The sequence below is a fragment of the Canis lupus genome, chromosome 1 (assembly GCF_003254725.2).
Source record: "Canis lupus dingo isolate Sandy chromosome 1, ASM325472v2, whole genome shotgun sequence".
In the NCBI taxonomy this organism is placed as follows: Eukaryota; Metazoa; Chordata; class Mammalia; order Carnivora; family Canidae; genus Canis; species Canis lupus.
In genome coordinates this window covers 103,780,143-103,796,742 of record NC_064243.1, presented here as the reverse complement: position 1 = coordinate 103,796,742, position 16,600 = coordinate 103,780,143, and the positions used below count along the sequence as shown (strand labels likewise).

At 41.3% G+C, this 16,600-nt stretch overlaps 1 protein-coding gene across 4 annotated transcripts in view; it reads left to right on the top strand.

Annotated features, from left to right (window-relative positions):
- The window catches only part of LOC112645044 (KRAB domain-containing protein 5), a 46,755-nt gene extending 30,640 nt beyond the window's left edge, over positions 1-16,115 (top strand). Inside the window, exons 1-4 of one of the 4 annotated variants that reach the window (XM_049108100.1) lie at positions 8,628-9,023; positions 12,186-12,312; positions 12,813-12,908; positions 15,184-16,115. In XM_049108100.1, coding sequence (XP_048964057.1) covers positions 9,009-9,023; positions 12,186-12,312; positions 12,813-12,908; positions 15,184-15,200 — 255 coding nt within the window. In that variant the 5' untranslated portion in view covers positions 8,628-9,008 and the 3' untranslated portion in view covers positions 15,201-16,115. Of the gene's footprint in view, positions 1-8,627; positions 9,024-12,185; positions 12,313-12,812; positions 12,923-15,183 lie in introns of those variants that run through there. The other 3 variants (XM_035712762.2, XM_035712761.2, XM_035712763.1) reach the window with 3 other exon arrangements.
- The last annotated feature ends 485 nt before the right edge of the window (positions 16,116-16,600 follow it).

Sequence of the window (16,600 nt, the reverse complement as noted above, 5' to 3'; positions counted from 1 at the left end):
TTCAGATTTTCCTTCATGGTCTTCTTAAACCTATTTATTCGATATGCACATTTACTTTTATTTTTTTATTTTTATTTTTATTTTTTTATGATAGTCACAGAGAGAGAGAGAGAGAGAGAGGCAGAGACACAAGCAGAGGGAGAAGCAGGCTCCATGCACTGGGAGCCCGATGTGGGATTCGATCCCGGGTCTCCAGGATCGCGCCCTGGGCCAAAGGCAGGCGCCAAACCGCTGCGCCACCCAGGGATCCCAACACATTTACTTTTAAACTAACCTTTTACTTCAATGTTTTTTGGTTAATGATATTTTAATTATTAGTTATTAATTTAATAATTAAATTAATAACATAAAATAAGATAATTTAATTTAAAGGTAATTTATACCTTTAAAATAAAACAATTTTTTTTTGGTTTTTTTTTTTGGATAAAACAATTTTTTAATAAAAATTTTTTGAGAGACCACATGCAAATTAGATGAAGTGGGGGGCAGGGAAGGGGCAAAGGGAGAGGGAAAAATGTTCAGCAGATGCTGAGCTAGGCCCAGATCCAGATGTGGAGCTGGATCTCAGGGCCCTAAGAGCATGACCTAAGACAAAATCGAGAGTTGGATGCTTAACCAACTGAGCCACCTTGGCAACCCCCTTTTTTTTAAAATTTTTTAAATTATTTATTTATTTATGATAGTCACACAGAGAGACAGAGAGAGAGGCAGAGACATAGGCAGAGGGAGAAGCAGGCTCCATGCAGCGGGAGCCCGACGTGGGATTCGATCCCGGGTCTCCAGGATCACGCCCTGGGCTAAAGGCAGGCGCCAAACCGCTGCGCCACCCAGGAATCGGCAACCCCCTTTTTAATGTTTTATTTTCATGCCACATAGTTGAAGTAATAGTTCCTTGTAGGAACAGATAGTGACCTATTTTGGTCTATAGGTAGCAACACAGCTACAACCTCTGTCAAGGGGAAGAAGTTATAGAAGATGAGCCCTTCATCCATCAACTGCCTTAAAGATTGAAGGATTTTTATATACAATGGAATATTACTCAGCTGCAAAAAATAATGAAATCTTGCCATTTGCAATGACTTGGATTGAGCTCACATATTATGCTAAGTGACATAAGTTAGAGAAAGACAAATGCCTTATGAGTTCATTGATACATGAAATTTAAGCTATGAGACAATTGAATGTAGGAGGAATAAAAGAGGGAACTCAGGGCTATGGAGGATATTGTTTAAGGAGTGGATGAAATGAGTGAAGGTGTAAGGAGGGCATGAGTGATGAGCGCTGGGTGTTGTATATATAAGTGATGAATCACTAAATTCTAGTGCTGGAACTATTACACTATGTGTTAACTAATAGTGAATTAAAATTTGAAACTACAAAAAAAGTTTAAAGACAGAAAATTGGTCATTGGTGAGATGATGAGAGAAACAGAAAAATATTCACTTTTTAGCTCAGATGGCTGTCCTTTCACCTGCATAGTTGCTTTTTATTGTTTATAATTTTTAAAGTTCTTATTTATTTATTTATTTATTTATTTATTTATTTATTTATTTATTAGAGATACAGCACAAGTAGGGGGAGCTACAGGAAGAGGGAAATGGAGAAGCAGCCTTCCCATAGATCAGGGTCCCTGCCTTGGGTTTTGATCCTAGGTCCCTGAGATCATGACCTGAGCTGAAGGCAGGCATCCCTGCCTGCATAGTTTTGATGAGGATCCAATAAGTGCTGGCTTCTCTATCCTCAAAGGATCTCATGACTTCCTTTACTTCTCACCAATAGTTAATACTGAACTAAATGAAAAGCACCATAGAAATTTTTCAAAGTATTTTCAGGTGTATAAATTTGAGGAGTGATGCCTGTGTGGCACTGTCTGCTGACCTGCAGACACTTGATTTTGGCTTAGGTTTTGATCTCTGGTCCTGGGATGGAGCCCCATGGAGTTGGGCTGCCAGCGCAGTGCAGAATCTGCTTGAGACTGTCTCTCTCTCTGCCCCTCCCACCAATCCCATTCTCTTTCTCTCTCTCTGTCATACTCTCTCTCTTCCAAATAAACTAACCTTTAATTTAAAAAAAAGAGAAATCCAGGGATTCCTGGGTGGCTCAGCGGTTAAAGGCCTGCCTTCGGCCCAGGGCGTGATTCTGGAGTCCTGGGATCGAATTCCATGTCGGGCTCTCTACGTGAAGCCTGCTTCTCCCTCTGCCTGTGTCTCTGCCTCTCTCTCTCTGTCTCTCATGAATAAATAAATAAAATCTTTTAAAAAAGAGAAATTTGTGGAAATATATAGGACTTAATACCCCCTACAGAAGCATACCTCACCCTCCAGTACTAAGCATATAATCATTAACTTCAAACATTAAAAGAGTTGTTCTTGGGACACCTGGGTGGCTTAGTTGTTTACATATCTGACTTTGGCTTGGGTCATGATTTCAGGTTCCTGGGATAGAGCCCTGTAGTGGGGTCCCTTACTCAGTGGAGACTCTGTTTGTCCCTTTCCCTCTGCCCCCCCACCCCGCCTGACTCTTTTTTATTTAAATTTTATTTATTTATTCATGAGAGACACAGAAAGAAACATAGGCAGAGGGAACAGCAGGCTCCTGGTGAGGAGCCTGATGTGGGACTCAATTCCAGGACCCCAGGATCATGCCCTGATCCGAAGTCAGATGCTTAACCCCTGAACCACCCAGGTGCCTCCCCCCCAACTCTTGCTGTTTCTCTCTCCAATAAAATCTTAAAAAGAATAAAAATATAAAATAAAAGTCACTCTTTCTGAGCCCAAGTCCTGTTCCTCTGCTCCCTCAATTAATTTTACATTACCCCATAAAGCATCACAAGAATGGTCTTCCCGTTGCGTTAAAGGATCCCACAATTTTCCCCCTAAACCCCAAGCCAGCTCCCCTTCCTTCATGAAGCCAATACACAAGGCATGGGTTTTGGTTAGAAAGGAACTTCAGCTTTATTTAGGAGGCCAACCACTTGGGTAGAAGACGGACTCCTGTCCAAGAACCAACTCCAAGGATTTTGGTGGTCCTCAGAATTTTAAAGAAACTTGAGGGCAGCTAATCAGTAGAAGGGAAGCAGGGTAGTCTGTAACACTTGCTGATGCCTGTAGACCCACTGGTGCCACCTACAGACGCTATGGAGTGCTTGGAGGTTGTGTATGGGTGCCCTCGGGGACCTTGTGCATGAAGGTTGGAGTCCCTGTCTTTCTAGGAAACAGTGAATGACGTACACATATTCAAGGAAAAGTTTACTTCATCACTCACCCAGGCTAAAGGTGCATGCTGAAATTTACAGACTACTAAATTGGCCAGAGGGGCGCAGGCATGGCTTCAACAGAACTTTAAAAAACGTCCTCTAGGTTTATTCTGTGGCCGAAACGGAATTATTTCCTTCTTTTGTGAGGCTCATATATATATACGAACAATCAATTTGATGGGGACTTCTATGAGGAAGATAGCTGATACCATAGGTTAACTTTTTATATCATAATTGATGAAGTGAGGTCCAGAGCCGACGACCAAGAAAGAATTCTTGAGACATCTTTGGTGCAAAATGGTGGTTTTATTAAAGCCCAGAGACAGGACCCTTGGGAAGAAAAACTGCTGCGCTGGGCCTGTGAGAAGTGGCTGATTATATACCTGGGAGGTGGGAGGGGTTTTAGGATAGCATACTCTCTAAGGAATTTTGGAAGCAAAGTTTCCAGGACCTTCGTGGGGCTAACTACTATTGGGAAAAGGTCAATTATTACTGTCTAGTAAAACCTGAGTCATGAGACCCTTCATATGTATATCGGCGGGCCACGTGTTTGGGTGATGATTGCCAGCATGTCCCTTGGGGGTTTAGAGATAAAGGAAATTTCTAAAGGAATTTTTACACATTAAAGTAGACTTACAGGCTCTTAGGGGTCAATCTAAGATTGTCTTTTGCCCTTAGCAAAGTATGAACATTGAGGCAGTTGAGTCCATAGAGGAATATCCCTCTGCCTGTTTCAAGAACTTGTCAATGTGTTGCTTTGGGCTTGTGTTCTGTCCTTAGCTAGTCCTGTTTCCCCCATCATTTCCCCCCTGAACAGTTTTGACCCTTAAATCTTTGAGGTTGTTGAAAGTGGAAGGTCTCATCTTCTGTAACTTCTTCCTGCCGAGTAGGGGCATAGAAATGTCCCTACCTGTGGGTCAATATTGGTCACTTGGGGTATATATTGGGGAGTTATAAAAAGGAGAAGGCAGCTGAATCCAATGAGGACAACACATGAACCTCCTTGGGAAGATAGGATCATCTGTCATTTGGAAGTTATGGCAGTGAAGGAGTCTTCGCAGTAGGCAGTGAGACACGAGAAATCACAAAACAAGGTTAATATTAAATTGAGAAAGTGAAGACTTTTGACAGTTGACCTTTAATAATTTTCCTCCAGTTCAGGAGTTTAAAGCAACCACTAAAGGAAAGGTATTATTTAAAGCACCAATTTGAGTATTCATGTCAGATAGTAGCCCAGATAGATTTTTGTGGTAATCTGGAATGTATACACACAGCATTCCGTTATGATAGTGTAAGTTCTACCTTGTGCAACAGTTAAAACATCTATTTTGTAAAACTGCTTCACACGTTTGTGTTACTTTAGTATTTAATAGAGAAATGCTACATTGAGTGTCATTTAGGGCTTTGACCATGTACTTATTAAGAGTTCTATGTTCCGGGACGCCTGAGTGGCTCAGTAGTTGAGAATCTGCCTTCAGCTCAGGGTGTGATCCCGGGATCCGGGATTGAGTCCCACGTCGGGCTCCTTGTAGGGAGCTTGCTTCTTCCTCTGCCTGTGTCTCTGCCTCTGTCTCTCATGAATAAATAAATAAAATCTTAAAAAAAAAAAAAAAGAGTTCTATGTTCCAAACATCCTCTGGTCTCAAAGAGGGAACAAAGATGGATACTAGGTAATCATAACAGTGAAACAAAATGTGTTCACTGCTGTTTTAAATTTGGAAGGTTGGCTGGGGTGATAATGGAAATAATGCATCTGTGCATCCAGGCACAGCCTAGACTACAGTGGCCTATCCAGCCATAGCCTATCAAAGCCTGGCCATGAATTAGAGTGGCATAGCCATTGGGTCATATTAGAAGACAGTCATACAGTTTTGGGTATCCCTAAATGTATCATCTAATTCAATCATAAAGAAAATAGGGTCATCCATTATCTCTGTTAAGTTCATAGTTAACCCTAGAGTGAGGTATGTTCTGGCTTTTAGGAAACTGATTGTCATCCTAGCCATAGAGAATTGGTTAGAGTGCTAGCTGGGTTACACAATTTTGGAGGAAGCAATCCTATTCTTTTTTTTTTTTTTTTTTTTTAGCTGTTTCAATAATCATATGCCTATGGGGTCCTGTTATCCTGACAGAATAAGAAATAAGATGATTGTCTATACATGAGCTATTGTGGCAATTTCTCTGAGGTTTACGTCAAGTTGTTCAAGGTTAGGTAAACAAAGACAATCACAACTAGAATTTTACATTTGTGAAGGCGTGTTATTGAAGACATAGTTGCTCTCTATAATAACCCTCATTTTTTTAAGTCAAATTCTTTTTTTTAAGATATTATTTATTTATTTGACAGAGAGAGAGCACCAGGAGGGGGAGCAGCAGAGGGAGAGATAGAAGCAGACTCCCCACTGAGCAGGGAGCCCGATGCCGGGCTTGATCCCAGGGCCCTGGGATCATGACCTGAGCCAAAGGCAGAAACTTTACCAGCCAAGCCACTGAGGTGCCCCAATAACCCTCATTTTTAATCAGAGGTAGCCAAATAAGGGCTGGCCTGTCTGCAAAACAAGTCCAGTTTTAATAAACTTGGCCTATTTACTTAAGCTCAGCAAGAATAATGATTGATCATATAGATCTTTTAGAATCTGGGATCCCTGGGTGGCGCAGCGGTTTAGCACCTGCCTTTGGTCCAGGGCGTGATCCTGGAGACCAGGGGATCGAATCCCACGTTGGGCTTCCGGTGCATGGAGCCTGCTTCTCCCTCTGCCTGTGTCTCTGCCTCTCTCTCTCACTGTGTGCCTATCATAAATAAAATAAAATAAAAATTAGATCTTTTAGAATCTGCTTTGCTGGAATTTTTTTATTTTTTTTTTTTTTTTATTATGCTGGAACTTTTATAAGGAATCTCTAGGTTGAACTTTTAGTAGCCTCTCCAGGCCAGAAGCCAAGCAAAGCCAAGTATTTGTCATCAGATATGCCTGCAATATCTGTAGATTTGGGTAGATTCCTCTTCATGAGGTCCCCAAAGTATCCTGAGTTTCCTGCACCTGCCAGGAAGTGACATTCTTTACTCACCTGGTGAGGCTGCTGGGAACTTTGTAATTATGCAAGGTATCAGGCCAATATTTCCAAGTGGCTTTGTGGCTCCATGTTTCATAAAGTCAACCTTAGTTCCTTAGAGCAGTTTGGTCATATCTGAGTCTGTGTATGTCTCTGAAATATGACATTCCAGTGAAAGCCTTCATAAAATAACCAAGATTCCAATGGTGTCCTTTTTTTTCTTCCCCCGATGGTGTCCTTTTACAAAAACATATTCTTAATGCATTGATGCAAATGACTGATTGCCATGGAAGAGTACTTACTAGAGACATTTTGAGTTTCAGAGTGTTCAAGTAGAGAGAAAACTTGATGCTTTAATTTGTTTACAAATGAATACTGTATCACATTTCTGTAAATCAGATATCTTAAGAGAAAATTTTAACCTGGGAGAGCAAGCATGACGAACAGGGCTGGCAGCACACACACAAACTTCCCCACAAAAACTCAGCCCCTTCCTCTAGGTGGGCTTGCAGTTTGGAAGATCCTGACCTGCTGCAGCCTCGTCTGCTGGCAAAGCAATAAAGCTACTGTTCTTTTTTCTTAAGGATTTTATTTATTTATGAGAGAGAGAGAGAGAGAGAGAGAGAGACTGAGGCACAGAGACACAGGCAGAGGGAGAAGCAGGCTCCATGCAAGGAGCCTGATTCTGGGTCTCCAGATTCACGTCCGGGGCGGAAGGCGGCGCTAAACCGCAGAGCCTCCCGGGCTGCCTGTTCCTCTTTTATCCCCACCTGTCTTCTGGTTATATTCTGGGTATGAAGCGAGAAGGTCGATCTATACAACAAAATGAATGTTAGGAGAAGAAAACGTGGTTTTTTTTTTTTTTTTTTTTTTTTTTTACTACATTCTCAATTTTTTGGCCAATCTAATAATTAAAATGATGTAAACCATTTAGCAAGAGAAAAAAAATAATTTCTTAATTATGGGAACCTCCAAGACAAGTGCATATTGCTTTCATGCCACTGTGACCTAAGAAGAAGGAGGTAGGATTTCCAATTTCAAAACAGGAGACATATATTCACAGAAAAAGGAAAGAGCAAATGTATGTTACACAATGCATTGCCACTCCAGGAAGGCAATTCATTACTAATGGGGAACAGAGGGCTAGTTGAGGACAAATCATGAGCCGGGGCAGCACATTGACAAGTGACTGAAACAGGCAGAGGGACATTCCTCTATGGACTCAATTGCCTCGTTGTTCATACTTTGCTAAGGGCAGAAGGCAATCTTAGCCTGACCCCCAGGAGCCTCCAAGCCTACTTTAACATATAAAAATTCCTTTAGAAATTTCCTTTATCTCTAAACCCCCAAGGTACATGTTGGCGATCATCCCCCAAGCACATGACCCACCAATATCCATCTGAAGGGTCTCATGACTCAGGTTATATTAGACAGTAATAAGTGGCCTTTTCCCAACAATAGCTAGCCCCTTCAAGGTCCTGGAAACCTTGCTTCCAGAATTCCTTAGAGACTATGCTATCCTCAAACCCCTCCCAAGCTCCCAGGTATATAATCAGCCACCCCTCACAGGCCCAGGGCAGCCGCTCTTCCTGCCCGCAGGTCCTGTCCCCATACTTTAATAAAACCACCATTTTGCACCAAAGGACATCTCAAGAATTCTTTCTTGGTCATCAGCTCCAGACCTCACCTATATTCCAAAACTTCATCATAAGGATTATTTTAGGCTGATATTTTATTTTATTTTTTAAAGATTTTATTTATTTGAGAGAGGGAGAAGATGAGAGGGGGACATAAAGAGGGGCAGAAGCAGGTTCCCTGCTGAGGAGGAAGCCCAATGTGAGGCCACCCCAGGACCCTGAGATCATGATTTGAGCTGAAGACACTTAACCGACTGAACCACCCAGGTGCCCCTAGGCTAGTTATTTTAAATAAATGGGAGATTATGGAATAGCTTGGAAATCCTGAGTTTTCTTTTGAAAGAGATATTTACATTTATATGGGAAAGCTCCATTTGCTAGGGTGTTCTCCCTCAGTGCAGCAGAAAGAGGGAACATGTGTCAATCTCCAGACACTCTGATCAGTGGAAAAGGCAGGAATCTAAATCTGGTCACAACCACAGGCTTGGTTACTGTGGTTTGCCTGGTCAGCTCCCCAAATGCTTCCCAATAGGATCACTTGTGGCGTTTGAAAAACGATCGTTAACTGGTGCCCTCCCCTTCAGATTCCATTGGAGTGGGTAGAAATCACACCATTTTGTTGTGTTAATTAATGGCTCCAGGTGATTCTGAGTGAAGGGAGGTTTAAGCACATGTGCTTCCATTTACTTTAGGAGAGTTGAGATCACGTAACAAGGACAGGTTACGGGGTCTCTGCTCTGTGAGCTTGGGTGGGTCAGGTCCATGCAGCACACGGTTCTGAAGCTGTAGCTGAAAGTGTGGGCCTCTGTTGGTGGGGGGAGAAGCAGAGAAGGAAAAGTCAGGGATTGGTCTCCAAATAGGAGCTCATAGTTTTCCGAATAGCTCCGACACAAAGGACTAGGAAGGTGCATCTTTTCTGCATTTTATGGTCCTGCCTCCAGGGGGGCGTTTACTGGGGAAGAGGCTCTTTTGGTGGCTATGAAGGCATTTTCTTGAAAAGAAGCTGTGAGTTTTCCACAAATATCTCAAGAGAAAGAAGTCTAGAGGACGAGGTGAAAGAAGAAATGGCCAGTTCTCAGGTAAGCCTTCTGTCCCAGGAGAAGCCATGTCATTTCCCCCCCCTGAAATTCCTTGCATTTAGAAATTGCAATAGTTGATTCCTCTAGTTCTGAAGTTTCTGGCTGATGCTTTCTCCTATTTTTAAAACGTTTTCAGAAATGATACTCAAGGTTAGATCTTTAGAATGCTTCCATTAATCCCTATATCCCAGAGCCTCCTCTCTCCGCTCTCCCACCTGGGTTCCAATAGGCCATCAACAGTTGTGACTTTGAATTAAAGTCCTGCAAGTATTGAAAATATTCCCGTTGTGATAGATCGATCTATAGGGGAAGGCATTGAGTTCAACATTCCTATTACTGATGAGGTCTGTACCTGGAATATCAGTGAAGGAAAATATTTCTCATTTAGGTCCCATCTGGATACTTTATCAGCTCTGTGTAGCCCAGGAATAAGAAAATGCACAAATAAACACAATGGATATGAGGTCAAGAATAACTCGGAATGTTTTCATACTAAAAAGGGGGGCACAAGAGTCTTGCTCTTTAGAATGTGAAGAATATATATATATTTTTAAAAGATTTTATTTATTTATTCATGAGAGACAGAGGCAGAGACATAGGTATAGGGAGAAGAAGCACCACTCAGAGAGCCGGATTCGGGACTCAATCCTGGAACTCCAGGGTCATGCCCTGAGCTGAAGGCAGACACTCAACCGCTGAGCCACCCAGGCATCTCTGAAAAAGATATTCTATCTAAAATACACTAGAGGGTCACCTGAGTGGCTCAGTCACTAAAAGTGTCACACTCTTGTTTTCAGACCCTATGATAATAGGGTCCTAGAATGCAGCCCTGTTTCTGGCTCTGAGCTTAGAGGGGAGTCGGCTTGAGGTTCTGTCTCTGTCCTTGTGCTCCTCCTGTCCTCCTTCCAAAATATACATAAGTCTTTAAAACTAAAATAAGAAAATAAAATATACTAGCTATTACAGAGATGGAAATTGGTATATCATCCTGTTGTCTCTGCCAGTTAGATGGGGACCCCAAACAAGGATTGATGATTGGGTGGAAGGCAATCAAGTGGGCATTGAAACAAATTCAGAGGCCGAACAAAAAATATAGAATTTTGTTGAATATTCCCGTGGAAAGGCTTTGTGCAGGGACACAATGGGTGGGGCCTGCATTTAAAAGGGAAAGGTGAGGGATCCCTGGGTGGCGCAGCGGTTTGGCGCCTGCCTTTGGCCCAGGGTGCGATCCTGGAGACCCGGGATCGAATCCCACATCGGTCTCCCGGTGCATGGAGCCTGCTTCTCCCTCTGCCTGTGTCTCTGCCTCATTCTCTCTCTCTCTCTCTCTCTCTCTGTGACTATCACAAAAAAATAAAAATAAAAAATAAAATAAATAAAAGGGAAAGGTGAGGAGTTAGTGGACTTAGCGAATTTTCCCTTTTTTAAAAAAAAGATTTCCTTTTCTTTTCTTCTCTTTCTTTGACTTAGCGAATTTTCTCTTTTTTTAAAAAAATTTTCTTTTCTCTTTCTTTCTTTCATGAGAGACATATATAGAGAGAGGCAGAGACACAAGCAGAGGGAGAAGCAGGCTTTATGCAGGGACCCTGATGTGGGACTCCATCCTAGAACTCCAGGATCATGCCCTGAACTGAAGGCAGATGCTCAACCATTGAACCACCCAGGCGTCACTCGAATTTTCCTTTTTATGGTACCTGTACCTGGCTGTAAGTTGTCCATTGGTTAGTGAGGGCATATAGATATTTAGAAGTGGGTCCCCTGATGGTCCCATCTGTGTCAACCAGAGGGTCACTGGGGTCCCTTTCTATATTCCTTTGCTCAAGTCTGCTGCCTACAAGAAGTTTCTACAGAAACTATACTGGGTATAAATCCACTGTATTTTTGTAATCAAATTTATATTCTAAGTTACTGTTTTTGACCACAAGAAAGCACCAGTGATGGTGTGTCCTGCGGTGTGCCTTAGAGTGTGATAAGAATTTGTGTCTATACAATGATTAGGTTTTATTGGCTTGGTGCTCTCTGCCAGATTCCTTCCCTATAATGGTCATATTTTCCCTCTTATCATTTGTAAGGATCTTAGATGTAATTAGTGATATGCAGAAAACATTTTATTTATTTTAAAGATTTTATTTATTCATGAGAGACACAGAGAGAGAGGCAGAGACAGAGAGAGGGGCAGGCTCCATGCAGGGAGCCTGATGTGGGACTTCATCTGGGGACCCTGGGATCACACCCTGATCACAACCCAGGCCCACTCTGAACCGAAGGAGTCATCCTGTCACTCCTTGTTTGTAGTTTCTGATGAGGAGAACAAAGTCAAAAGAAGTGTGAATAAGATTAAATTTCCTTCAACCATTGATAAAAACCCGAGACAGGCAGAGTGTGACATTCCTCAAGAATGCCTCAATGTTAATGTTTTGTTGGAGGCAAAAAGCAACTTTAGCTTAACAGTAGCCAGACCTTCAGGATCCTATTAAGTCCTCTTTAACATATGAAAATTGGTTTGGAAACTTCCTTTATCTCCATCTCCCCAATAAAAGTAGGCTGTCATCCTCTAAGCATATGGCCCACTGATCTATATCTGAAGGGTCTCATGACTAAGGATTTACTGGATAGTAGTAGTGGAAATTATCATAACACCAACTAAGATGTCCAGATCCTGGAAACCTATATTCCAAATTCCTTACAGAGTTCACAATCCTTAACCCCCTCCCCACTTGGAGCTACATAATGAGTCACTGCTCCCAGTCCCAGTCCATTTCTTTCTAGACATGGGTCCTGACCCTATGCTTTCATAAGGTCTCATTTTTTGCACCAAAGAGATCTAAACAATTCTTTCTTCATCATTCACTCCAGAACCCCAACATTTCACATCAAATTGTCTCAAGAATTCTTTCTTGACCATGGGCTCCTATTCCACATCCCATCAATTTCACTGGACAAGGAGGGCTCTCACCTTTGTGTAGTTGATATATTTGACTTCTGGGAGTGGAGGTTCTCAATCATTCAGTCCTCCATCCCGTAGGTCTTTCTTTTACTCAAGTCACAAAGCAGGGAAGGTCATGTCTTAGGGTCTAGCTGGTGACATTAACTCCCTCTTTCATCTTAGGTACACTGTGAACTCTGCCTGTGGCCACATGGTAACTGTGGTATTTATTGCAGGGACTGCTGACATTCAGGGATGTGACCATAGAATTCTCTCAGGAGGAGTGGGGATGCCTGAACCACACTCAGCGGGAATTGTACAGGGATGTGATGTTAGAGAACTACGGACACCTCCTCTTCTTGGGTGAGGAGACTTCTTACAGATTTCCCTAACTATGCTCTGGGTGTTCTTCCTTCATGTGAACAGTGTCCCTAGGAAGGGGTGTTACCCTCTTTGAATGACTGGAATTCAGATCCAGGCAGAATGGGAAATGAGGGGTTTCTAGACGTAGAGAAAAATCTTCATGATGTGTCCTTTTCAGCTGTATTTTCCCTTCCTTTAGGGAACATCATTACTTCTATAGATGAGTGGCAATTCTAAACATTGAGTGGCATAAAATGATACTGCCCACATGTTATACTCTTATTTTCTCACTCACTGTGAAGGGTAGTACTTGTAAGTGGAGTCAGGATGTAATCATTAGAAATGTTTCCTGTGTTCTAAAGGGACCTGTTGGGTAACATGATTTGGGAAACCATTTTCTAGAATTCTACAATGTCCCTTCTTCTCTGCTGACTGAGCACAATCATGATTAAAAGTTAGGCTCTCCAGCAATACTCATTTTCCTTTTTTCTAATCAACAGGTCTCAATGTGTCCAGGCCAGACCTGGTCATCTTTTTGGAGCAAGAGAAGCAGCTCTGGGATATGAGGAGAAAGGAGAAAGCAGCCTTCCATCCAGGTAGGTGGGAATGAATGAAGCAGAGGTCCACATGTGAAGGGGGAAGATAGACCTTAAACAGTGATTGGAATAGGTCTCCTTGAATAGAAATGAGTTTGAGAAGCCTTGTGTTATTTTTCTCCCTCTCACAGAGGGACATCTGCTATGCAACATTATCATGATCTTACCTTCACTAAGGACTCTCCTTTAGCTCCAGTGATGGTCCATCACATCTACAGAGAGGTCCAGGAGACTCCTCTGGGAATGGAAGGGTCACCATAATCTGAGAGCTTCTCCATTGCTCTGAGAGCCCTGAGAAAAATCCCTACTTTTGAGGATCTCTATGCTTATTAGCCCTTTGTAAGTTCTGTTTTTTGTCATGGGAGAAATGTGTCTCAGAGTAGGTGTAGTCATACTGAGATTTGATGCAGAAATCCTGGGAACACTGGAGACAGATATCTAATATTTTATGGTTTATCCTTTTTAATATTTTAGATGGTTTAAACTTCATGCTGCAAAATTGAGATTTAGCACCTTCATTAGATAACAAAGCACCTCCCTAAAATGAGAAAATCTAATGCTTTATTTCCCTTCAAAAGTTAATTTTTCTAAAAAAAAAAAAAAAAAAAAAAAAGTTAATTTTTCTTCATATTAACTAATATTAGAAATCCCCAATTTATGTGTTCCATTCCTCATTGGAGAAATAATGTAATGTATCTACTTGTTTCCTAAATTCATACATCATTTTTTAAAAAATATTTTACTTATTTATTCATGAGAGACACAGAAAAAGAGAGGCAGAGACCTAGGCAGAGGGAGAAGCAGGATCCATGCAGGGAGACTGATGTGGGACTGGATCCTGGGACTCCAGGATCACGCCCTGAGCTGAAGGTGTAGGTAGAGGCTCAATCGCTGAGCCACCCAGGCGTCCCATAAATTCATCCATCATAAATGCCATAGGGGAGACAGAACACTTAGAACTCAGAACTTGTAGCCTTTAGTAAGGTCTTGTTACCTGACTTTTTTTTTTTTTTTTTGGATTTTATTTATTTATTCATGTGAGACACAGAAAGAGAGGCAGAGACACAGGCAGAGGGAGGAGAAGCAGGTTCCATGCAGGGAGCCCGATGTGGGACTCGATTCCAGGACTCCAGGATCTTGCCCCGAGCGGAAGGCATAGATGCTCAACCGCTGAGCCACCCAGGTGTCCCATGTTGCCTGATTTGTTAATAATTGCATCATATTATAATTTTGTCTTATATCAAGTTCTTTTGACTTTGTTATGTGTTTCACTTTCATTTTCTAATTAGTTACATGTGAGACTTATCTCTGATTTTTTTTTAGATCAGAATTCTGAAAGGACATGGGCATGTGCTTTATAAGAAGTGAGGAAGAAAATTAGTAAAATTCACACACACATATATATATTTATTTAAAGATTTTGTTTATTTATTCATGGGAGACACAGAAAGAGAGGCAGAGACACAGGCAGAAGGAGAAGCAGGCTCCATTCAGGGAGCCCGATGTGGGACTCGATCCTGGGTCTCCAGGATCATGCTCTCGGTCGAAGGCAGGTGCTAAACCGCTGAGCCACCTGGGCTGCCCAGTGCCTATATGTTTTTAAAATATTTTATTTATTTGTTTGAGAGAGAAAGACAATAAGCAGGATAAGGGTAGAGGCAGATGGAGAAGCAGACTCTCTGATTAGTAGTGAGCCCAAAGTGGAGCAGGATCCCAGGACCCTGAAATCATGACCTGTGCCAAAGACAGATGCTTAAGCAACTGACCACCCAGTCACCCCTAGAATCCCCATATTAAAAAGACCTTTTGCTTAGAAATGTAATTTTACTTTAGGGAAAATTAATCATTACATTTTTCTTTTATTTTCCTTACACTGCATCTGAATTTAATCCCAAATATTAATTTTACATACAGTGGCTGTCAGCGTATTTTACAACTTTCATCGTGTTTACTTAGAAATGAAGGTGTTGGGACACCTTGGGTGGCTCAGTGGTTGAGCATCTGCCTTTGGCTCAGTGTGATCCTGGAGTCCTGGGATCGAGTGCCACATTGGGCTCCCTGCATGGAGCCTACTTCTCCCTCTGCCTGTGTCTCTGCTTCTCTCTCTCTGTGTCTCTATGAATAAATAAATAAAATCTTTAAAAAAAATAGAAATGAGGGTGTTGTTTGTGTCCTCAGTCTTAAAGAATGGATTACAGCCTCAAATTCTGTATAGGAGGAATATAATAATAATGTAATACATTTCTTTAACGTTCTTTTTTTTTTTTTTTTAAAGATTTTATTTATTCATGAGAGAGAGAGGCAGAGACACAGGCAGAGGGAGAAGCAGGCTCCATGCAGGGAGCCCGACGTGGGACTTGATCCCGGGTCTCCAGGATCACACCCTGGGCTGAAGGCAGACACCCAACCACTGAGCCATCCGGGCTGCCCAGTATATCAAATTTTTAAGTAGAATTACTAGAATTAAATTTTATCTTAGTCTGGTTTGGTAATTCCATAGTAATGTGCTTCCTTTTTTCTGGAACAGTCTACCACATTAGCGAGTTGTGGTTTCAGGTTTACTCGTGTATTATGTTATAGGATGAGAATTTTCACAACAGTACATTTAAAGACAGTGTGAGTGTCACTCAAATAAGAATAAGCTTAAGCCTTTTGCCAATGAAATTATGTGTATGTTTGTCTTGGATTTGTATATCACACATACATAGTCTGTGACTTCTGTTTATTTCTCTTGGTTAGTGGTCAGTGAATGTTGTATTATGTCTAGCAGAGTTGTCATAATGATGTTATCTAGTTATTGGTGAATTTTACTCTCTTTGCATGAGAGAAACACTTCTTTGATATCAAGGTAATTTTGAAACATTTTATACCTCTGTATAACGTTTTGCTATTAAATTTTATCCTTAATTGTGGTGTTATACCCATGGTATGCCTTGGTGCCATTCTCATTAACTTTTGTCTTCTGTATGTATTTTCATTGTAGAGACCTTAGAGATTACTTAAAACACATTAGAAGTGAAACAAACGATGAAAAAATCATCAGTTGCATGCAAAACTCTTCTACCTATTATTTTCACACTTGCACGCACTTTGTTACCTATATTACAAATTCTATTTTATGTTGTGTAATTTTTATTACCTAGATTTATGACATACTTTTATTTAAAAGAATCTGTATCAGAAATAAAAGTGACATGTGCTGCCTAATTGCAACGGTATAATTAGGTAAATATTTATGTTTAGCAGAGAGATTTATGTTGTCATGTGTTATCAATTACTGCTTAGAATCTTTTTATTTCATCTAGAAAGAATTCCTTTAACATTTCTTGTAGGACAGGTTTATGGGTAAACTTGGGTTTTATTTTGGAAAATCTTCATTTCTATATCTATGGAAGACAAATTTGCCAGGGAAAATATTCCTGGTGGCTATATTTTGATCTTTCAGTACTTGAATATATTATCCCATGCATCTCTTCTTAACAGGTCTGCTGAGGATCCCACTAGTAGTCTTTTTTTTTTTTTTTTTTTTATTCATTTATTCATGAGAGACACACAGAGAGAGGCAGAGACACAGGCAGAGAGAGAAGCAGGCTCCATGCAAGGACCCTGATGTGGGACTCGATACCTGTACTCCAAGATCACACCCTGGGTCAAAGGCAGATCCTCGACAGCTGAGCCACTCAGGCGTCTCC